This window comes from Microtus oregoni, unplaced genomic scaffold (assembly GCF_018167655.1).
Source record: "Microtus oregoni isolate MIOR12 unplaced genomic scaffold, Mior012 000000F_ref0000247, whole genome shotgun sequence".
In the NCBI taxonomy this organism is placed as follows: Eukaryota; Metazoa; Chordata; class Mammalia; order Rodentia; family Cricetidae; genus Microtus; species Microtus oregoni.
The window spans coordinates 71,953,239-71,977,599 of record NW_024543059.1 but is presented as its reverse complement, the minus strand read 5'-3'; the positions used below and the strand labels follow the sequence as shown (position 1 = coordinate 71,977,599).

At 39.9% G+C, this 24,361-nt stretch overlaps 1 protein-coding gene across 3 annotated transcripts in view; it reads left to right on the top strand.

Annotated features, from left to right (window-relative positions):
- The first annotated feature begins 182 nt into the window (after positions 1 to 182).
- Tbck (TBC1 domain containing kinase) overlaps positions 183 to 24,361 on the top strand; it is a 140,195-nt gene continuing 116,016 nt past the window's right edge. For 2 of the 3 annotated variants that reach the window (XM_041649645.1, XM_041649626.1), the window contains exons 1-3: positions 183 to 425; positions 2,200 to 2,421; positions 8,766 to 8,838. In XM_041649645.1, coding sequence (XP_041505579.1) covers positions 2,229 to 2,421; positions 8,766 to 8,838 — 266 coding nt within the window. In that variant the 5' untranslated portion in view covers positions 183 to 425; positions 2,200 to 2,228. Of the gene's footprint in view, positions 430 to 2,199; positions 2,422 to 8,765; positions 8,839 to 24,361 lie in introns of all 3 variants that reach the window. The other variant, XM_041649635.1, reaches the window with a different exon arrangement.

Sequence of the window (24,361 nt, the reverse complement as noted above, 5' to 3'; positions counted from 1 at the left end):
TGCCACACCATGGTCTCATTTCCCCTTTCCTCCTCCCTCCCTTCCTCCAATCCTTCTTCCCCTCGTCCTTTCCGCGGCACGTTGCTGTCTGTTCGGGCAAGGGACAGGCGGCCGGAAGTTAGGGGTCTTCCCTCGGAGTTGCGTCGCCAGGCCGTGACGTCAAGAGCAGCGGCCGACCTGAGGCGGCCCAGGCGGAGGGGATGCTGGGAGCTGTCAGTGGAGCGGGGCGCGCGCTCCCAACCGAGTTCTGAGCTGGGAACCCGGGCAGCCCTCGCGGGCGAAGGCTGGTCGCCCCCGCTGTCACCTTCCCTAAGCCGCCTCTCGTAGACGCGCCTGCAATGCAGAACACGGCCCACTAAGTAGCAGCGCCAGGCACAGCGCTTAGGAGCTCATCCCCTCCCTAATCTCTGCGCCCCCAGATTCAGGCAGGTATTCTGGTGTCCGAGCGTTCGTTCTGTGTGGTAGTGGGTGGGGCTTGTGGGACACAGAACAATCAGGTGCAGAGAGGGACCCCGCCAGTCTGCAGCCAGCCATAGAACCAACCTGCGGAGCTACTTGCTGCTGCCTTTGTCTCCAGACTTCTTCCCCTAGAAGCTGGAGCTCACCGAGCTTCGAAATGCAAATATGGTTTTACTCTAGATAAATCAACGTGCTCCCCTCCCCTCCACCACCAATTTTTGACATTTCCCCTTCATTTGAGTCATTCATCTCCAAGACCTTTCTGAGTTTATATTGTGTCTTGTTCATTGAAAAAGTGTGTCTTGTCTGTGGTCCTTAGTAGTCAAGCAGCTGCAAAAAAAATTGGACATAGAAGTTTCAAAGGATTCCCTGCGTAAATTTTACAAGCCAGCTGCTTCCACGGCTTTTGTCTTGCAATCTTCCACCTCATCCTTTTAGTTTTTTCATTTTCTTCTAGTCACCTAGTGTGAACACACACATTTATGTCTGTTTTCTGTTTGTGAGTTTTGTGTTCACCTGAGGACTAAAGTAGAGGAATAACTAAATGTCTTCATGCTTGCTAATGTGGTTTGTCTTTATTCAGTTGTATGTGGTTAAGATCTATAACTGAAACCCCAGTATTTTGTTGTAACATGCCGCAGCTAAATCTCATCTTTCCTATAACTTCAAGCCTGATATTTAGATATTAAGATATTATTTGGGATCTATTTATTGAATAAGAAATTAAAATTTTGGGCAGTGGTGGTTCACACTTGTAATCCCAGCACTCCAGAGTCAGAGTTAGGCAATCTCTTTGAGTTTAAGGCCAGCCTGGTCTACAGAGTGAGTTCTACAACAGCCAAGGCGAAACCCTGTCTCAAAAATAAAACCTGAAAAAAAAGAAGAAATTAAAATTCTAGTCATTTCCCTTTGAAGTAGGAGAAATCTAGGGGAAAGAAGAGGAGGAGCAAGAAAAGGAGAAAGAGAGGAGGAGAACTCCCCAGGCCAGCCACCCAGCCACACACCCGTCCATGGAGTAAGAAGGGAAAAAAAACATGTAGAATTAAAATAGGTTAAAAGCCTGGAAGCAAAATAGAGAAGGAGGAAAACAGGTTAAGTTAGAAAAGCTGGCTAAAAACAAGCCAAACTAAGACTGGGCATTCATAAGTAAGAATATGTCTCTGTGTATTTATTTGGGAGCTGGGTGATGGGACCCACAAAGAATTATAAAAATCCAACTACACATGGATCTCAAGTTGCATCAGTCATTGGAAGGTCACTGCCACAAGATCTGTGCCTCTTTTACCCCAGCACATCTTGTAAGCAGGACAAATTGTAGATTGAAGGTTTTGTGGCAGGATTTGTGTCCCAATCTCTCCACTGAAAGCTGTGCCTGGTTACAGGAGATGGCTAGTTCAGGCTCCAGGTCCCCCATTACTAGCAGTCTTCACTAGGGTCACCCTCGTGGATTCCGGGAGTTTCCATTGCACTAAATTTCTACCTTGCCACCAAAATACTCCCCAAATCCAGTTACTTCTCCCAGTATTGAAAATCTTTGAAGTTCATTTTGAACTGCAGTATAAACCTAGGCCCGGGTGATTTCTTTGCTTTTATATATTGTCTTGAAATTTTTAAACTTTGGCTTTTTTATAGTTTAGTTTCATGATATTTTTTCCAAGTTGTATATTAGTTTTCAAGTGAGAAAATACTGGATTAATATTGGGTCAGTCTATCATAAAAAAAAATTGTCTCCTTTTCTAGATCATCTTAGAGGACCCAGAACTCCAGAAATGTTTCCTTTGAAGGATGCAGACATGGGCGCCTTTACGTTCTTTGCCTCAGCTCTTCCCCATGATGTTTGTGGAAGCAACGGACTTCCTCTCACACCAAATTCCATCAAAATTTTGGGTCGCTTTCAAATCCTTAAGACCATCACCCATCCCAGACTGTGCCAATATGTGGATATTTCTAGGGGGAAGCATGGTAAGCTTTATGTTTTGGTTTGTTTGTTTTTTAAATTTTTGGATTTTCTTTTGTATTTTATGTTCACTGATTCAAATCATGATGCAATTTTAAATACAGAATATGTATTGACATGCAGTCATGAACTTACTTTTATGGTTCAAAGTAAATTTGGCTACCTTTTAAAATGAAAATGGAGTTTTTATTTTCTTGTTGTTTCAGTTGATTTTTTTTAATAGGACAAAAGTAGTTGGTTGAGACCCATGTTCTGGGACAGCAGTGTGTACCACTGCTGTGATCCTGTAGTGAGGTTCCTCCATAGCTGAAGTTGCTGAGGGTGACAATGCTTATTGTACTGGAATTGTTTAGGAATCTTAATGGCAGGCTGAAGTTCTTTGTCTGAAGATTACTGAATGAGCCTGATTTTCTGACATAAAATAATGTGGAGATACAAAATATATCAAAGTCAAACCATTATACCTTCTGACATTCAGCCATTTTTCCCCTAGGAAATATCTATTTCATTTGTTCTATCTAATGGTGAAGAACTTCATAAACACTTTTTTTTGCCTTTCTGATGAGCATGCAAAACTGTATTTGAAATTGGCTAGTTCATTTCTTTTAAAAATTATTTGCTCTGAGAACATTTGTTTTTCTTGGCTATGAGCAGAATATTCTTTTTGTAATGATAGCTCTCATTATGAGTTCTTATTACATACTAGGCGATAGTCTAGGTGTTTACTGATAGCCATTAATAATCTTCATCATACTACTATGCAATAGGAACAGTTACAGCATTGTTTTACAGATAAGGAAATCCAAGCAGAGAACATGATTGCATAGAGGAATATAAGAAAAGATTGTTGGGCGCTAGTGGCACATGCCTTTTGTGAGGATCACTCTTTAACCTCGCCTGTGACCCTCATTTGACTATCAGTGTCAGACAGAAGAGGATCCCCTTAGGTACCACCCTGTTGCTTAAAGCTAGACAACAGTCGGCTTAGTCTCCTGCCCTCACCACCATGATCAGTACTTGCTCTGCTTTTCCTGAATTCCCAGCTCTAATATCTCAGGAGTTTGCTCAACGAGGGTCACAGAGGAGATGGAGATGCTAAAGGTTCCTCTATCATAAGTTTGCCTGGTCTGACCATATCGATGTCAAACTAGAAAGTTTGATTTCTTGTTTATATTGGCAGTGTTCTGTGCTCAAAAACTTTGTGTGCGTATGTAGTAAATAACTAAATTGCAGTAAAAGCTTATTTAAAAATCCACTTATTCTGAAGAGCTTTAGTTGTTTGGTTGCATCTAATTGGAGAACTGAAGTTTTTGTTTTATAGATGCCTTAGTGAACACCACACACTTCTCAATGTAGTGTCATATGACTTTGGTTTAACAGCATTTCCTGTCTCATGAAGAATTTTGGTTTTGGATATATGCTTTTCTTTTTCCATTATTGCTAGGCACACATTTTTATTGTGGCTCTTTCATGACCACTCCCTTTCTGTGTACAAGAAGTTGTGACATGTGCTTTGTTTTCTTACGTTGTACTTTCACCCAACGTTAAGTTCATATAGAAGCCAGACCTTCCGTGTTTTCTGGAGCTCATTCTTGCTAATTCTTGATAAATCAGCAAGATGATATATTTAATCTCAAGAATATAGGCATCTTTTTTGAACTTGAAAGCATGATTTATTTTTTTATTTTTATTTTTTTATTTATTTTTAAAACCCAATGAAATATAACTAAATGAAGCCAATAAAGCTTGAATATACAGATTTTATCAAGTTTAACTTCTTTTGAGTTGAAATATCAGCAGAGATTAGAAGTACAGTGAAGGGCTGGAGAGATGGCTCAGAGGTTAAGAGCACTGACTGCTCTTCCAGAGGTCCTGAGTTCAAGTCCCAGCAACCACATGATGGCTCACAACCATCTATGAGATCTGGTGCCCTCTTCTGGCCTGCAGGTGTACATGCAGGCATAACACTGAATACATAATAAATAAAATAAAATAATTATTAAAAAAAAAGAAGTACAGTGAAAATTTTAAGTGGTAGTATGGCCATTTGTCATTGGTATTGATTATTTAGAAAAGTCTTTGGTTGCTAGTGAGATGAAATGAAGGAAAATTATTTTACTACATAGGTTTGAAATTTAAGTTGGAATAAATAACATTATTAAGGCCATAATATAGTTTATTCTGTACCTGTAGCCTATAAATTTCAACCTAAATGTGTGAATTGGTCAGGATTATCTCACACGAAAGAACTTGTAGGGTTTGTATGCATGAAAAGATTCTGTTCTAGGAACTAGAATGCAAGATTCTTGCTAGCCCAGCCCAAAACACAGGGCATGTCAAAGGAGACACTGAAGTTCAGCAGGAGCTAAGGCTGCAGCCTTTTCAGGGACTCTTCAGTCTGTCTCAAGGTCATTCAACTTGTGAAATAGTTTGATTATTTAGGATATTTAGATAAGCTTTCATATAGATCCTGATTAAAAAATTCATATAATTTCTTTATAGGTTTATCTAGACTAGAATTTGCTTGAATACCTGACGATGATAGTTGACTTTTAAAGCTGTTTGTTGCAGCATCCTGGTACCAACAGTATTTGTGAATCAGTTTTTCTTTGTTGGCATTACTGTTAAATATTTACTTAAATATCACATTTTTTACTTTGAATAGCAGAAATGATGCAAGAACTATATGTTGATAACACCATATTACAAGGCATTCTAAGTCATTTTTATATCAAAAATTTAATGCTTTCTATTTTGAAATTGTCTGTTTTTCTGTGACTATACATATGTGTGTATGATTTACATGTATGAGTAGAGATTTGTCAGGGCACATGTACTGGGACATGCATGTGGAAGAGTGGGCAGTCAGAGGACAATGCTGTGGAGCTGTTTATCTGTTTCCACAGTTACATGGGTTCCAGAGATCAAACTCAGTTCATCGAGCTTGTATAACGAACATCTCTGTTCACAGAGCCATCACTTTGGACCCCACGTCTCTCTTTTACTGCCTTTTTCTTATTCAACCTCTCTGTTATCTTTCCTGACTAATCTTCAGTTTCTTTTCATTGACTGAAAACACAGTTCTAGATAGACATGCCATGTGAATTTTCGCATTTTGTTAGGGGAAAAGATTATTTCATACTTTCCAGACATTCCTTATTGTCACATTTGTTTTTTATTTTTAATATTTTATTATTTTTAATTATATGTATGGGGGTATGTACACGTTAGTGCAGGTGCCTTCAGACCCCCTGGAGCTGGAGTAATGGCAGCTGGGAAATGTTGGATGTGGGTGACTGGAACCTGACTCAGATCCTCTAGAAGAGTGGTTGCACTCTTAATTGCTGAGCCATTTCTCCAAACTTGCATATTTGTATTTATAAATAATGCCACTGCACTGTTGATTCTTATCTGGCTCATTATGGTTCCCAAACCAACAGTTTATTCTGTTCAGCCAGACTGTTTTTATAACAAACAGAAACTATTTTTAAACAAATCTATAAATTTTTGGAATGAGTACTTCTATTGAGTTCTTGTTAAAAAAAAAAAACAAAGAGGCTCATAATGGAAATACTCCTTCAGTATATACACCATTACCTTGGGAGAAATGCTGATTTTCTGCCAAGAGTCATGGCTCTGTATTACTAAAACTGTGTTTAAAATTTTATATAATCTTAAAGCCATGACAGACACTGAATGTGTTCCCAGGAAACCTGAAAATTTTCAGCCTAATGCCCCAAGGTATACAAGTTTTTTACAGATAGAAAAACATATGCATATCTACTTGTACATGGCTTATTAATTAAATATGTATATTTTAATGAATTCCTATGTTTGGGGTATTAATTTCAATATTACTAAAGTATTATATCTAGTTAGAACGTAAGTGTGTACTATTCAACACAGAACAGATCTCTTTAGATGACTGCCATCATTTCTGACATCCCCAGTATGCCTTTGTTCTAATTGATTTGTTTTCTTATGGGGATTCCACAACAGATGACTACTAAGACACAGTTTATAGTCATTAAAAGTCTCTATTACAGCCTCCTGGAACTATACCCAGGTATTCAGGGGCCCAGCTGTAGCCTTGAGAAAACCATGCCCATACTGGCATTCAGTTTGTCAGCTTCGGAGTAGAGGAGAGGGTACAGGTGGTGGGGGTTTATATAAGCAAGCAATTTGACAGAAGCTAAAATAAACTGACTGAAGGAGGAGGTTTGCACAAGCAGTTTAATGGAAACGAAGCTAAGTTAGCTGGGACATCTTGACCTTGCAATGCTACAATAGAGTTGGATAATTTCCAACGCATTCTCCATCAGAAAGATCGAATTCTAGTTAAACCTGAAATGGCCTCAGAAAGAATGCAGGATGGAGGAAACTTTGTGCTGTCTTTCTCTGTCATAGTTTAACATATATAGTTTTAGTTCATGTACATATGTTTCAGGTGAATTGTAGATAATAGTATTGCAGTTCCAAACAAGACTAATATGGTTCCCACTATTACTAAATGTTTTATATAAGTAGAGAAGAATGGCATTAAGTAAAACTGAGCGCAAAGTTTTAGAGTTAAATAAGCAGTATAAAAGAAAAGTACTATCTAGATTGCATTATAAGACTAGCGAATCAATTCTAGGGAATCAAAGCCTTGAGGAAGTCATGTTTACTGAGGCCCTGTTTACTTGAATAATAGTGAAAGCTATCAGTGCTGGCTCTGTTCCAGGAACTATTCTCAGTCCTGTTTATATATGAATAAATTTCACCCTCATCATAATTTGTGATATAGGCATGATTGTTTTCACCTTCCTCTCAGTCCTAATTATACGTGAATTCATTTCGCCATTACCACTGTGCTATGATGTGGACATTATTGTCTTCTTCCTCTTTAGAAGAAACTAGCACAGAGAGATTAGTAAATTTCCCAAGGTCATGTGCTAATAAATAGTAAAATTAGCATTTGAGTCTCAGAACAATAGTCTGTTTTTCAGCATCATGGAATACGACAGGAGTTAAAGGTGTAAAATGAAGGAGGGTGGGAAAATGGCTGAGTGGAAAGGGGTGACAACCTGAGTTTGGTCCCTGGAAGCCACATAATGGAAGGGGAGAGAACCACTTTCCACAAGTTGTTCTGTGACCTCCAAACACACCTCTGCATGCCCACGGAGCCACACTTGGACATGAACTGCTTATACACAGAATACATAAAATATATTCTTTTTTTAAAGAGGGGCTATCAAGATGTCTCAGCAGATAAAGCATTTGCCACCAAACTTGACATCCTAAATTTGATCCTTAGAAGCTATGTGATGAAAGGAAAAACTGATCCCTGTGAGTTCCTCTGACCTCTATGTATACACAGTGGAATGAGCACACACTCACATCACTAAATAAATGTAATACAGAAGTTCTTTTAAAGGTGAAGATCATTTCAGACATGGGAACCTAAGTGTAATTCCCCAAAGGATGAGAATACTCAAAAGCTGATGAGATAAATATTTACTGGACACTAGAGAAGGAATTCCGTATTCAGATTTGTTGTCCTACCACTTGGGCTTTAGTGTGAAAAAATGCAGGAGGAGGATCTTAATTCAGCTGAAAAGAACCAGTAAGTGATTGCCATGGAGACCTAAAGAGGTAGTGCTGGCTTAGATCCCGATTTCAGCAGGGGGGATAAACTGCAGGATCTGGAAGCAACTGGGAGATGCAGGACTCGGTGTGTGGGTTTGGGAGAGGGAAAAATTATAACTTGTTTTGTTCCTCTTGAGCTGCTAGTGACACCTTCAGGTTTTCTTGGACAAGGGTCCTGTATATACCAGGCTTGCCTCTAACTAGATGTAGCACTAAGGATGGCCTGGTCTCCCTTTCAACCTTTCAGTGCTGGAATTCCAGACATGTGCCACTACCCTGTTTTATAAAGTGCTGGTGGATTCAATCAGTGCAGGGCTCTGTGCATTCCAGGAAAGCTCTCTAGCAACGGAGCTGCAAATGCAGCTAGACAGTGAGTTTTACACTGAAGCCCAAGGTGGGCTCTAAGTGTCTGCAGTTCAAGAGAGTTCCAAGGTTGGAATAAAATGTAGTCGTTTTTCAGTACGTGGTAGATGAGGGGAAGCACAGTGAAAAGACGAATGGGTAGAAGATGGGTAGACCTCAGTTTGGATAGGTGGAGTGCTGATAGAGGAGCCTGAGAGGAGCAAGCCAGGTAGAAGTAAGGAAGACTGACCACACATCTACACAGTGAAAATACATAATAATTTTAAATACTGTTATTTGTGTTATATGTTAACTTTAGAGGGCTATATGATCTTTTGTTAAAGTGTATTAATTATAAACTGGATTTGCTTTTTCTCAGAACGACTGGTGGTGGTGGCTGAGCACTGTGAGAGGAGTTTGGAAGACCTGCTCCGGGAAAGGAAGCCTGTGAGGTACTGTAGAGTGTGAAACAAATGAGTGAAGAGTGGAAACTGGCAAACAAGGGAGGATTCTACCTAGAAACTGAAGGGCGTTGACTTCTTTCGTTCTCGTGTAATGATAAAATTCAATGTAGGTTTTTACTTTAAGAACGTTAATTCACTTGCTGCATAGAAATTCCTTGTTTACATTCTAGAAAGTACTTGAAAAAAATTCCTCAATGGAGTGTACATATATAAAAAATTTGACATCTTAGTTCTAAGAATTTGTTCCACTAGCCAAAATTATTTTCCTGAAAGGAGCCATGGTAGCTTCTTGGTGTACACCAATAGTCCCCAGTGAACAGTGAACTTTCTTAAGTAAAGGCCAGGTTGAGAAAGAGGCCGAAGTAGTAATCATGACTTTGATAGAACTTAATGTTAGAATTTAGTTCAATCATTTCAGTGACTCAAGAAATTTATGTTTTCTTAGCCAGAATAGTGTGTTATCTAACTTTCTTATTACAAGTACACTATTAAACAATTTTTCACTAATTTACTAAAATTATTTTTTAATCATAAAAGATTTAATTGTATAAATAAAGTTATATTAAATTAACAAAACTTGCTTACCATGAGTCCTTATGACATTGCAATTATCTACTTTATCCCCTGAACCTGTGGCTGGAGTTTCCATACAGGACAGCAAGGGATGCAAGGAAAAGCTCCAAACTCTCCTGAGGTCAATGCCACTTAGAATTTCAAAGAAAGAAGCACCAAATACCAAGATGGTCAGCCTAGAACATCTTTTGGGAACCCATTTACAGAGTGTTGCAGCAAGATACAGAGAGGTTCTAGGTGCTCAGTTAGAGGCGGCAGCCTGTCACTCACCTAGGCTCTAAGCAATGGCAGCAGGAAGCACCTGCTCTCACTGGAGTGCTGGCTGGCCTCATATATTAGACTCTGATGTTCTTCTCATGGATAGTGTTAAAACTGTTGGGCCTAGGGTATAAGGATTCTTGGTATCTGGCAGAGGCTAGTTGCAGATCTCCAGTGGCTAGTGAGGCTTGGCTACAATCTGGGGATAGTTCTACCAGCTATGGAGGAGCTCTTGTTCATGGCTTTTCTCAGCCTTCTCCATATTCCATATCTGTCACCTTTGTTCCCTGCTGTCTCTGCCCTCAGCGGCCCTCTAGATCTCTTCAGTCTTCCCAGCTCACCTGGCTTGCAACAATTGAAAGCAGGCAAATTAATAAACAAAAGCAAACAAAATTGAGATAGGCCTTTTATTGGATTTAATGTTACAGTTACAAGGGCAAATGGGAAGTATCTGCTGACTGACTACAGAGGTGAGGCAAGCAGACTGTGACCAGAATGGGATGTGATTTGGCAATGGTGTTTGTACAGTCCTTTTTACAAATGAAAGAGTGTGCTTCCAGTAATTGCTGGCCTTTCATGGAGCCAGGAAAACTGCTCTCCTCTGGACTGGGTGAGAACAGCTGTAGTTCACTGAAACTTGTCTTCTCTAGGCTTCCACTTTCCGTGGCTCATAACTGCCTGAAGAGGTCCTGTCTGGAGCTTGAATTTAGCCATGGTTGTAGGGATCCTTTGCAGCATCCTGCTGAGATGTCCTCAGAGTAATTGCAATATGTCCAAAATAGGGTTGTTATGAGGGCTGTCCAACCTTTGCATGAATATGGGCTGCTTGGCTGATATTACCCCAAAGCTTCCACCATAAGACAAGAGTGTCACACAAGCTTGTGTCTGTATTTGACTGGTCTAAACATTCACAGAAAGCATTAATACTTAATGAAAACAACATGAAAGTAATAATTCTAATAGCATATAGCAGTATATGATAGTATTTAATAGTACCTAGTAGTGCTTATCTCCTGCCTTAGTCCTCCAGGGAGAGGTGTGTCCCTCTCACTATTGGTTACTCTTGTGTTAGCCATTAACTCTATCTCTTCTGGGATGGCTCTACTAAGGTGGGTGACCATAGACGTCACAGAGAATGGACAAAATGTCAAAATGACAACAAACAGTGACTGAGTGTGGTAATTCATGCCTGCAAGCCTCAAACTCAGAAGGCTGATGCAGGCTTAATGCCACGAGGTCAAGGCCAGCCTGCACTACATAATAACACAAAATAAGGTGCACTAAGATAGTGCTAACACCAGCTAAGAATATCTGAAATTATGGGGGATCCTATGTCTTCTTCTGTCCTTGGCAACCAACAAGTACACACATGCTGCACATACATACAGGCAAAATACTCAAATACATAAAATAAATAAATAAATCTAAAACATATTTAAGAAAAACTTAGACAAAAGAAGTTGGTGACTAAAAAGAAAAATTTCCAAATGTATCCTTCCACAAGAATTCTCCCCATTTTTCTTTTCAGTATTTTATAAACATTGAATTGTGCTATATTAGGATGCACTCTGTGGTGCTTTGCTATGAGATCATATCTACTATCTCATAAAACGTTCTAGCTTTCCATCCATGTTTTAGACATGATGAATCTCACAACAGGAACATCAGCAGGTCTGAGTGAAGAAGTCACATTTCTTCAGTAAGTCACATTTTTGTCTATATTTGATCAAAGTGTTAGTGACAGAAACACAGAGTAAGATTACAAACAAAATTCTCCTTGATTTTTACGTCCTTTACATTTTATAGTGTTTTTTTAATTTTTATTTTATAAAGAAGACACTGACTTTTATGGGTTTTTGCAATTTCTTCCTGAGAAATGTGTTTAAATGTCAATGTAAATAAAGTCTTGTTTTTAATCATTCTGGTAACAAGTTTGTGGTGGTTTCAATGTGCATGCCCCCCAGAGACTCATATGTTTGAATACTTGGTCCCAGTTGGTGGAACTTTTGGGAAGGATTAGAATATGTGGCCTTGTTGGAGGAGATGTGTTGCTAGTGCTGCTGGACTTGGAGGCTTTAAAAGTCCACACTTCCCAGTTAACTCTCTCTGCCTCATGGCTGTTGTCTCAGGATGTAAACTCTCAGCTATTGCTCTAGTGCCATGCCTACCTGCTGCGATATTGCCTTCCATGATGGTCATAGACTCACCCTCTGAAACTGTGAGCCCAACGGACTCTTTCTTCTGCAAGTTACCTTGTTCATAATGCTTAGAATAATAACTAAGGCAAGGCTAGAATTTAATATTTTCCGTGGAAATTTGAATACAGCATTACTTCCTACCTTCCAGTAAAAGTCATCTAGCCAGCCTCAATTCCAAGTTGTTGCTGATTGTTGTAAATTTGTTTTGTTAAGAACCGCTTGTCTTTTCCTTATTGGGCTTGCAATGGTCAGAGGGTGCTTCATGTGCTGCAGAGTTAATCACTCTGTAGTTTGTTTATGAAACAAGCAAGTGCCATCATTTTTTAAGGCTTATAAACTAGTTTTTACTACCAGAAGTCAGTGATCTGGACCTGTAAGAAAGAAAGCTCTTCAGAGGTTTCATCTGTGAGTTATCTTCACTTATCTATTGTATATAACCTGCCTCCATAAGCTGCTACTTCTCTGGTTGTCATTTATAGTTCACTTTCTACAGATAATCACATCATTCAAAACATAACTAATTTGATAGAGATGTTGAGGAAATTTTAAATTCAGTTAAAATTTATGTGACAGAGTAAGGGAATTAAAACTAGAAGCTGAGAGATGAGTCTTGCACATTACCAATAAAAATGTTAAAGCATTAGATCTTATTGGATCTGTGGTGTGTCTTCATTTAGTATTTGTAGATGCTGTTCAGGGCAGTTTTTATCATATAGATAGTTGTTTCAACTATATTTAAAAGACTGTTTGTGTTGCTTTGTTGCTTTTATTGAAAAGCAGATGGCAATTTAAATGTGTAGGTCTACTTTGGGCATTTATATTTTGCTTCATTTACCTATTTTTCCATATATATGAAGAGTGTGTGCTATGTAGATTACTATAGCTTCACAGTACATTTTAAAAGCTGCCAACGCAAGTTTCCATCATCAGCATCTTTCAAGATTACTTTAGCTCTAATTGGTTTTTTGAATTGTTTTCACATAAATTTTGTAATAAGCTTCGTACTTTTCAAAGGTGTCTGTTTGATATTGTATTGAGGAGTGATTATACTGATAGGCCAGTTTGGGAGGCGATGACATCTTTACGGTCTCTAGTTATCCAGTAGACTAACACACTGTCTCTATAAATTTATAAAGCTTTATTCCTCCCTGCAGTGTTTTGTAGGTTTTTTTTTAGTCACAAACCAATTATTTAATAGAAGCTATAAAAAGTATAGCTGATAAAATAATTCAGAAGAATATTTAAAATATCTCAAAAGATCTAAAATAGGAGGACACTTTACAAAAAGCTGTTTTGGTTATTATTGAGTTTTTGGATTTAGACTACACAGTCCTTTTATACTCATCTTTGTATTTTATAAACTCCCTTGTAATGTTTTGTAGTTTTTAATATATGATTTTTCCTGTTACTAAATGCAATACTAAATATTTTGTTTTGATATGAGTATGTAAGAAATTGTAGCGGACCTCTCGACCGGCGAGAAAGAATGACCACCACATCAGGATTCCACTCAGATCACGCTTTTACTGGAGTGCCCTTGATTGATGGGGAGCAGGGAATGAGGGGGGCAGGAGAACAAGGGGCAAGAGGGGAAAGGCAGGGAGAGCATGAAGGGAAGGGGCAGGGAGCAAAGGGGCAGAGAGCTAAGGGGAGAGGCAGCAGGAAGCAAAGGGACCGGGGTACACTTAGGCAGCCGCTTAAATAGGGAATTGGCACACGGGTCGCCCTGTGATTGGCTGCCACCAACAGCTGACACCAGACCGCATCAGGATAGGCTCAAGGATCCTCATTCACCGCGCAAGCGGGAAGCGGGGACACGTAGCTCTCAAAGCCATAGCCAAATATGGAGTTGTTTATAACCAACAAGACAGGATGTCGGCGCCATCTTGTAATGGCGATCCTGTCCAGCTCACTACAATTCCCCCTTATTGTTTGTAAGCAATGAGCGCAGGACTAACGTCATCCAATCTGACCCCCACCTCATGATGTGTTGGTCGATCATCAAGGATGGAAGATATTTTCCATGGACACACCTTCCCCTGTGCAATGGGTACTCGAGGAACCCCGGGGGTGCAAAGGCTGTGTCGCAGGAACCTTCAACCACACACCTTCCCAAGTGTGTTGCGGGAGGTCCTCCCACTCCTCCAGCCTATCACCGCTGAGGTACCAGCCCACTGGGGCGTGGTTTCTCTCCCTTTAAAAAAGCGGCCACTTCCCTCTTCTCTCTCTCTTCACTTCCTGCTCCGCCTGCGACTAGACTCCTTTCCTGGTTGCGAAGAGGGCTGTTGCCTGGGACAGTGATCTGTAAGTTTTTTCCCCTTTAAATAAATACCACCCTAATAATCATAACCCCGAATTGGTGTGGCATTGTTTGTGACTTACGCCTTCATTTTGGCGCCCAACACTATTGGCAATTTTAAAAGACATTGATCTTGAAATTTAACCATCATTTCACTTTCACAGGATCCCCCAGAAAGAACGTCGCCCCCATGACAGCTGGAAGTAATTCTAGAGGACGACGTCCCCTTTCCCAGTAAAACTTGCCCTTGGGTTTAGGGACATCATTTAGGGGTTGATTATAATTAGTACACGATTGAGGGTTGGGGGAGGAATTTTATACGCTCAGGGATCATTTTGAAAAAAAAAAAAAAAAAAAAAAAGAGGGATGATGGGATAATAGATTTGTAATTGTGAGTTACTGTTTTTAGACAAATACATTGGTATAGATTCTTGTATATTGATACAAAGTTAAATTATATTGACTATTGTACGCATGCATGTTTCTACCTCTGTTTAAAACATTTTTTATGTATTGACATATATTGTATTGATATATATATATATATTGTATATATTTACCATATTGCAGTGTACATTTCTACCTCTGATTAAGATACTTATATAATGATTGTGTATTGATATATATTTGCCTACTGCAATGTATATTTGTACATTGTTTATATTTGGAGGTCATTGTCCTCATTTGTTTCACAGTCGTTTATTGTCTTAGTCTTTAAGTTAGATAGATATTGAGAATTATATAGACTAATAGTCATCTAAGTTTGTCATTTATAATAGACTAATCAGGTTCTTTAGATATATAGAGATTATACTCAGTATAGATAGATAATCTTCAACTTCTTCAAAGAGCTGTAGAAAATGGCCTTTAATCTAACTCAGAGTTTTGTGGTAGTGAGACACAATTGCTCCTGGCAACACCACTCTATTCCCGAGAGAATGTTGAGCACCAAAGACACTCCACCTGGAGCCTTTCTTTTTGGCAGAACTGGCGTTTGGGCAAAGAAATGCCCATACCTCAACAACTGACAAAGATACAGAGCATGCATCAATGGATAAAACAGGACTGTCATATCCTGCCAAGACAGGGTAAGATAGTTTTGAAAAGTTGCTTGCCTTAGAAAATGGTATGTCAGTTATGTTAGGCCTTAGCCAAAGTTGGTTGCTTCAACGCTGCTAATGTGACTTTGGGTGATTGCCCAGGTAGCTAGTTGTCTCTGTAATTTGTTGCATGTTTTGGAAGTTGTTCTACTGAACTTCCTAATTACCCAGGTAACATTATTTCCCTTCTCAGATCTTCGATGGGGTTGAAGACTATATAAATGTAGTTACTTTCTCTCATGACTTGGCCAAGTTATTTATTATACAAGACCTAAGCTAGTTAGAATAGGATATTTGTACTTATTGTATATAATTTCATAGTAGGTTTAGAACTCTCTTATTTAAACAAAAGGGGGAGGTGTTGCGGGAGGTCCTCCCACTCCTCCAGCCTATCACCGCTGAGGTACCAGCCCACTGGGGCGTGGTTTCTCTCCCTTTAAAAAAGCGGCCACTTCCCTCTTCTCTCTCTCTTCACTTCCTGCTCCGCCTGCGACTAGACTCCTTTCCTGGTTGCGAAGAGGGCTGTTGCCTGGGACAGTGATCTGTAAGTTTTTTCCCCTTTAAATAAATACCACCCTAATAATCATAACCCCGAATTGGTGTGGCATTGTTTGTGACTTACGCCTTCACAAGTGCAATGGATCGACAGATCCCATGGGGTGCAAAGGCTGTGCAGAAGGAACCTACATCCGCACATCTACCCAAGTGCAATGGATCAACAGATCCCATGGGGTGCAAAGGCTGTGCAGGATGGAAGCCCTAAGCGTCTCTTAGTGCTGACAACCATATTTGGGAGAAGGAGCCACACTCCAGGGTAGCTAATGCCAGAGAGATTATAACCTTATCCCAATATAGCCTTATCCCTATTGGTCTGGGCTCGAAGGCAGCAAACCAACCACAGGCACAACACACAGCCACCCAGGCAGCTTGCCAAAAACATGCCCACGGAACTGAAAGCACAGGGACCCTTTCACTGTCCTAAAAGGGCCACTTTAGACTTATAACTCAAGGTTTCTATCGGTGGTAAAAATCTGGGGAAATCATGGCGAACGGGCATCGCCTTTGGGAAGGCTGACAGGATTCTCCTTCTGTGCTCCACCTTCCCCTGGATCCACGTCATCAGGGATGTTAGCAGGAACTTTCTCCAGCGACTCAGCCTCTTGATCTATTTCACAAAATTGAACTTTTGCTGGATAATTTAATGCACATACTGATGGTCATATTTCCTTGGTTTCAAATATTAGAGAAGAATATTCAACATTTTACAATTATGTATGATATTTGCAATAATATTTTCATAGGTGCCTTTTTATAAGATTAAATATTTTAAAGCAGAATAAAAGATTGAGTGTGTCTGTGTTGTGATAATAAAGTTATTTTAAAGATAAAAACTTTATTACAAAAATATTCAAACGTATTGAATGGTGACTTTATTCTCACAGATATATTAGGACTCTATTTTGCTGGTTATTTTGCAGCAGGAAAATTGGGGAATACAGGCATAGTTGTTAATTTATAAAATCCTCCCATTTTTTTATTATTTTTTAATTGAGAAAAGGAGAAAAAAAACAACAAAAACAAAAAACAAGTATCCACCTCCTCCCAGCCTCCCATTTCCCTCCCCCTCCTCCCACCCTTCTCTCCCTCCCCCCACTCCTCTCCCCCTTCCTCTCCAGTCCACAGAGCAGTCCCGGTTCCCTGCCCTGTGGTAAGTCCTAGGTCCTCCCCCCTCCGTCCATATCTAGGAAGGTGAACATCCAAACTGGCTAGGCTCCCACAAAGCCAGCACATAATTAAGTAGGATCAAAACCCTGTGACATTGTCCTTGGCGTCTCATCAGCCCTCATTGATCGCCATGTTCAGAGAGTCCAGTTTTATCCCATGCTTTTTCGGTCACAGTCCAGCTGGCCTTGGTGAGCTCCCAGTAGATCAGCTCCACTGTCTCAGTGGGTGGGTGCACCCCTCGTGGTCCCGACTTCTTTGCTCATGTTCTCCCTCCTTCTGCTCCTCATTGGGACCTTGGGAGCTCAGTCCAGTGCTCCAGTGTGGGTCTCTGTCTCTATCTCCATCCATCACCAGATGAAGGTTCTATGATGATATGCAAGATATTCGTCAGTATTGCTCTAGGATAGGGTCATTTCAGGTTCCCTATCCTCAGCTGCCCAAGGAACTAACTGGGAACCTCAGCTTGGGCACCTGGGAGCCCCTCTAGGGTCAAGTCTCTTGCCCACCCTAAAGTGGCTCCCTTAACTAAGAATTGTGGTTCCGTGCTCCCCTATCCAGCCTTCCTTTATCCCAATCCTCCAGTTTCCCCAAGCCCCCCCCCTCCTTCCCTTCTACCTTTTCTCTCCCCATCTCCCCTTACCCCCATCCCACCCCATCCCCAAGATCCCAATTTTCTCCCCGGCAATTTTGTCTACTTCCCTTAGCCAAGAGGATAACTATATGTTTTTCCTTGGGTTCACCTTCTTACTTAGCTTCTTTAGGTTCACCTATTGTAGACTCTGTGACCCTTATTTATGGCTAGAAACCAATTATGAGTGAGTACATCCCATGTTCATCCTTTTGGGTCTGGGACACCTCACTCAGGATAGTATTTTCTATTTCCATCCATTTGCATGCAAAATTCGAGAAGTCATTGTTTTTTACCATAGCGTAGTACTCTAGCGTGTATATATTCCATACTTTCTTCATCCATTCTTCCATTGAAGGGCATCTAGGTTGTTTCCAGGTTCTGGCTATTACAAATAATACTGCTATGAACATAGTTGAACAAATGCTTTAGTCATATGACAGAGCATCTCTTGGGTATATTCCCAGGAGTGGGATTGCTGGGTCCAGGGGTAGGTTGATCCCGAATTTCCTGAGAAACCGAAACACTGACTTCCACAGTGGTTGTACAAGATTGCATTCCCACCAGCAATGGATGAGGGTACCCGTTCCTCCACAGCCTCTCCAGCAAAGGCTATCCTTGGTGTTTTTGACTTTAGCCATTCCGACAGGTGTAAGATGATATCTCAAAGTTGTTTTGATTTGCATTTCCCTGATTGCTAAGGAAGTTGAGCATGACCTTAAGTGTCTTTTGGCCATTTGAACTTCTTCTGTTGAGAACTCTCTGTTCAGTTCAGTGCCCCATTTTTTAATTGGGTTAATTAGCATTTTAAAGTCTAGTTTCTTGAGTTCTCTATATATTTTGGAGATCAGACCTTTGTCTGTTGCGGGGTTGGTGAAGATCTTCTCCCAGTCAGTGGGTTGCCTTTGTGTCTTAGTGACAGTGTCCTTTGCTTTACAGAAGCTTCTCAGTTTTAGTAGGTCCCATTTATTCAATGTTGCCCTTAATGTCTGTGCTTCTGGGGTTATACATAGGAAGCGATCTCCTGTGCCCATCTGTTGTAGGGTATTTCCCACTTTCTCTTCTATCAGGTTCAGTGTGTTCGGGCTGATATTGAGGTCTTTAATCCATTTGGACTTGAGTTTTGTGCACGGTGATAGATATGGGTCTATTTTCATTCTTCTACAGGTTGACATCCAGTTGTGCCAGCACCATTTGTTGAAGATCCTTTCTTTCTTCCATTGTATACTTTTAGCTCCTTTATCGAAAATGAGGTGTTTATAGGTTTGTGGGATAAAATCCGGGTCTTCTATACGATTCCATTGGTCGACTTCTCTGTTTTTATGCCATTTAATGGAAAGCATAGTGTCATGTTGTTTTTAAAGACCCTGTGGTGTTTAGAGGAGGAAAGGATCGTGTGGATCATGTGTTTTGCTTTATCCTTAAAATAATGAGTTTTACAATCTGCCGTAGATCACTGATTTTAGCTGCTGTTTAGTGCATGTTCCTCACCTTGTAAACTTACGGAGTGAAGCAAGATAGATCTGAAACAGTCTCAAGTGTAGCGAATCAATTCTGGAGTTTCCTGTTATCAAATCGGACCATGTTTCCTTGTGTATTTTGATCTTAGCAAATTGTTTGTTGAAGAGAAAACATACCCAGAGTTCGGATTGAAAGTTGATTTTCCATTGTTTGTGTCGCATTGCCAATAGATAGAATTCCAGACGTGCAGCATCCAACAACTTCACTTATGTTAAAATAAATGCTGAGTTGTAAAATGTTGGGAGCAGTGAGACCCCAGATCCTAAATCTCTTGTAAACAACTTGTTTTCCCTGATCTGAGTGCCTACAGCTGCTCTGAGCATGAGACCCTCAGGAGTTCCTGATGGCAGGAGAGTGGTTTCTGGTGGGTTTGGCTGGGGCGTGGCTATCTCTATATAATCTGCCCCTGAACACAATAAAGGGGGCATTCTTGGGAAATTCAAGGATGAACCATGTCGCTGTCTCTCTGTCTGTGTGTGTCTGTGTATTTTAACCTCCAGCCCCCTTGCCCGAAGCTTGCGAACTGGGTAATAGTGCACCTAGCGCAGACACGCCCAACCTAACAACTTCAGACATAGTGCAAGTATTTTTTTACCTTCTTCGAATATTCTTTGGTAATTAATTTGTGAAAGTCCCATTGCAAAGCATGTGAATCTGAGGGAAAATGAGTTATTTAATTTAGCATAAAATACATAAACTCAATAGTAAAAGGTTTTCTCTTTCAATTTTTAAACTATTTCCTCTGGGGCTGGAGAGGTGGCTGAATGGTTAAAAACAGGTACTGTTCTTGCAGAGGACACAAGATCAGTTCCTAGTACTTCATTGGTGGCTCACCAACTACCTATAACTCCAGTTCCAGATCACCCTCCTCTGGATACCATGGGTACCTGTGTTCATCTGTGTACATACCCCAAACAAATACACATATATTCCATAATTTAAAGGAATTAAAATAATTTTTTAAATGCTGCTGAATAAGTGATATGTTTCAATTAAAATTTCCAAATGTATTAGCATATCATTGAAAAACACCATGTCTTCTGATTTTGAATTTATAATATAATAAATTTTGAAAATTATATATTTAAGATCTTTTTTAATCATGAGAGTATAGGAGAGATTCTTTAGAATAAATAGAATTATATGCTTGCAATATCATTTGAGTATTAATCAACAGTGTTTTTTCCTCTCCATTTTTTTATATCATACGGTAGCTAACTATTCTTCATCTGTTTTCTCTTCCTTAACTTTTTACCTCAGGCTGATAAGAAAATTTAACCAAAGGAAAATGTATATGGAAAGGATTAGGATTTTTATAAGGTGGAAAAACATGTTGAACTTATATAGTCTAGAATTGTTCCCTGTTTGATTTGCTGACAGTATGTGTGTTTTGGCTTATGCAGTGGCCTTTAGAAATATCACGGATCATTGATTTGAGGAAATAGCATGTATGGTTTTAGTTAACACTTCTATATGAATGATTTCCAAGTCTATCTCAGCAGTCCTATATGAATGATTTCCAAGTCTATCTCAGCAGCCCTGACCTCTGGTTTGCTTCCCTGGTTTCCATTTCTTGCAATCTGAAAGAATCTCTTCTTGGAAACATTGCAGATACCTGAGGGAATTGGTGGTTTATTTGTCAAGTTAACAGAATCTAAATTCACCTGGGACAAGAGCCTCTGAGAATGTCTGTGTGGGATAATCTTAATTATGATCATTGATGTAGAAGAACACACTCACTGTGGGTAACACCATTCCCTGGGTTTGGAGTCCTGGACTGCTTAAGAAAGGTGAAAGCAAGCTAAGTTCTAGCATGCATGCATTAGTTCACTGCTCTCTGCTTTTGATTTTGGATGTAACACAGCCAGTTCTCTCAGGCTTTGTCACTGTGACTCTCCTTCCGTGATGGACTGGGAGTGGGAGTCAGATAAACTTCCTTCTTGGAGTTGGCTTTTGTCATAATTTATCACAGTATCTGGAAAGGAAACTAAGGTTGTCTTTGAAAACAAATTTACAATTTACCCAAGTATTATAGAATTTTTTACTAGTCCTTATACCAATAACTATTCCTACAGACTCCAAAAAAATAGTTATACCAGCTAATTACCAAGTGTTTAAATCAATGGGTGTCTTCTAATGTAGAATGCATTTATTCCAACCTCAAAAATACCAAAGTTTTATTGTAAAGGAGACTGAGACAGAGACCCACATTGGAGCACCGGACAGAAATCTCAAGGTCCAAATCAGGAGCAAAAGGAGAGAGAGCACGAGCAAGGAACTCAGGACCGCAAGGGGTGCACCCACACACTGAGACAATGGGGATGTTCTACTGGGAACTCACCAAGGCCAGCTGGCCTGGGTCTGAAAAAGCCCGGGATAAAACCGAACTCGCTGAACATAGCGGACAATGAGGACTACTGAGAACTCAAGAACAATGGCAATGGGTTTTTGATCCTACTGCACGTACTGGCTTTGTGGGAGCCTAGGCAGTTTGGATGCTCACCTTACTAGACCTGGATGGAGGTGGGTGGTCCTTGGACTTCCCACAGGGCAGGGGACCCTGATTGCTCTTTGGGCTGATGAGGGAGGGGGACTTGATTGGGGGAGGGGGAGGGAAATGGGAGATGGTGGCGGGGAAGAGACAGAAATCATAAATAAATAAATACATACATACATACATACATACATACATACATAAATACAAAGTGTCTGAGACTCCGGAGTGTGAACCCCATCCAAAACATATTTTTAAGTTACTTACTTCCGTAAAATGGCACAGAGTAAACCTATTCCTAAGAAAAGGGGTAAGAAAATAAAAGAAAACCATAGCCTAAATCAAGACTGAAGCACAGCAGGACAAATGGTATACCCTGTAGCACCACCTGGCACTGAGGGCTCCCTGTAATCAAAGGCCAAAAGATGTGGTTGCTGAGCTCCACAGTCTTCCCACCAGCAGCAGCATGCTTTCACTTTCTCTTGGATTGGCTTTAGTTAGTACCTGAACTTTCCTTTGACTATGTACCAGATTACTCTCATCTTTAGCCTCTTGCTGAGGTCTACATAGCAACACAAGCCTGACCTTCATAGCTTTGCATAGTAGCCTTTCAAAGCCTCTTTTCAAGAAGTATGACTCAGCCACGCATTACCTAATATCACCAGCTTTTTTCTGGAACCTTAGAACAAACCTTTATAACTCCCTTTCTCATGTTGCATCATAGGATGATGGTAAATTCTACTGTTGCTGCTGCTGTTGCTTAACATGTAGTCGGTGTTACGGGAGGTCCTCCCACTCCTCCTTTTGTTTAGGACCTCCCTTAACAAGTCTGGCTACTTTAGACCATTGCTGTAGTGTCATCTCTGTGCCTTCGTGGCTGGATCTCAGGAAATATTCCCAAGGCAACTGTTTTCCACTAGTACACCATGGAAGTTCTATGTTTTTGGACACTGTCCTTTCAAATAAGTGTTCTATAAGTGGGTGCTCTGTTTTATGTCTGTACATAAGTGAGGTATTATTTACAATGTTCCCCATGCAAAGTGTAAAGAAAGTACATGAATTCTCATTTATGGGGCTTTAACAATTACAGCTGCTTTGTCCATGTTCACCTTGTCTGTGACTTTAACTTGGTTCATGTTTTCTTCTTTACCAAACTGTACATGTTTGGCATCTTTTGGTTCCTCTTTCTGCTCTTCTTTCTAAACTTGCTGTGACTATAAATCTGGCTAAATAGCCACACTGCAGCCTGGATGATACCTAGTCTAGAAATGTCCTCTTCCAAGCAAGTAGTCCACTGCTTTTTAATTCAGCCACACTCGGTCCTCAACAAGACAAGCTTGTGTCCAGATGACTTGCCAGAGTGTAACATGGATAGCCTCTAGGCTCATTTCCAATAGAATGCTTGTTCCCTTTGAAACTTGATGAGAGACTGTTTATGGTCTCATTTCTATTAGCATCCTGGTCTTTCACACTCCTGTCAGAATCATTTACTAAGCTTTCCATATAGCATTCTCAGACATCACTAACCTGTGACTCCAAAATTCTAAATTCTTCCTATAAACAAATTCCAGAGGCCTAGGAACATATGGTCAGGCTTATCTTGGGTACTCTACTTCTTGGTCCTGATGTTCAATTTTAGTCATTTTTTTTGTTACCATAACAGAATGTCTGGCAGATAACTAAGTAAAGAAGGGTATATTCTGACTGATGGGTCAGTAGATACAATCCACTATGGGGCAGATTTGTTATTGGGAGCTTTTGTGTGCTTGCCTGCATCTGGGCAAAATGGGAAATAATGGAGTCCCTATCTTAATCCCCTCGAATGGCCTTGTGTGTCCCATTGACACAATATCCAAAAGGTCCTTGAACAGTGTTACCAACTGGGTGAATCAATGACTCAAGCATGAGTCCAGATGAGACACACTACTTCAAACTATACCACAGAAACTAAAATTTACTGACTTAAACTGATGCTCAATGCTAGTTATTTATAAGTTTCAACTTTGGAGTTGTCTGATTTAGATAAAGCCTTATACTGTGTTGGGGGGAGGGGATCCACATGCAACTGCACACAAGTGAACTGTTACATGTTAACTATTAGATATTTTTATATTGTTATTATATTATAATTATATTGCTTAAAAAAGATTTAATTCTCAAACTTGTTGACCAATTAAGAAAAGCCGATTTAAAGTAAGTAAGTCTGAGATATGTCTTTAGTCCTAGCACTTAGAAGACAGAGGCAGGTAGGTCTGAGTTCAGTGCCAGCAAGTTCTAAGACATCAAGGGCCTTGTAGTGAGACCCTGTCCCAGAAATAAACACTGTCTCCCCACAAAATTCCTCAAAACCAAACAAGTGTACCAAATTCCAAAGGTGCCGTTCACCATTGTCTTCAGTATTTAAAACAGTAATATTTTCCTTCTCTTTTTATTTTATGTTTCAAAATAAATTTTAAAAATTAAACCCTAAGTGTATAAAGAGACAAAAAAGTAAGTCTTATTTATTGTTTGATTCAAACTGAAAATACTGAGCCTTTAACTGTGATTCCTATATCGTCTCAAACAGTAGCCAAGAATGTAGCTAATTAATTTCATAAACTTTACTTTTTAAAATTTTACAAATAAAATTTATTTTGATACACACACCCCTTCATTTTATCATGAATGTAATTTTGACATACACCTCTAATATTAATTGATAAAAACACTCTTAGG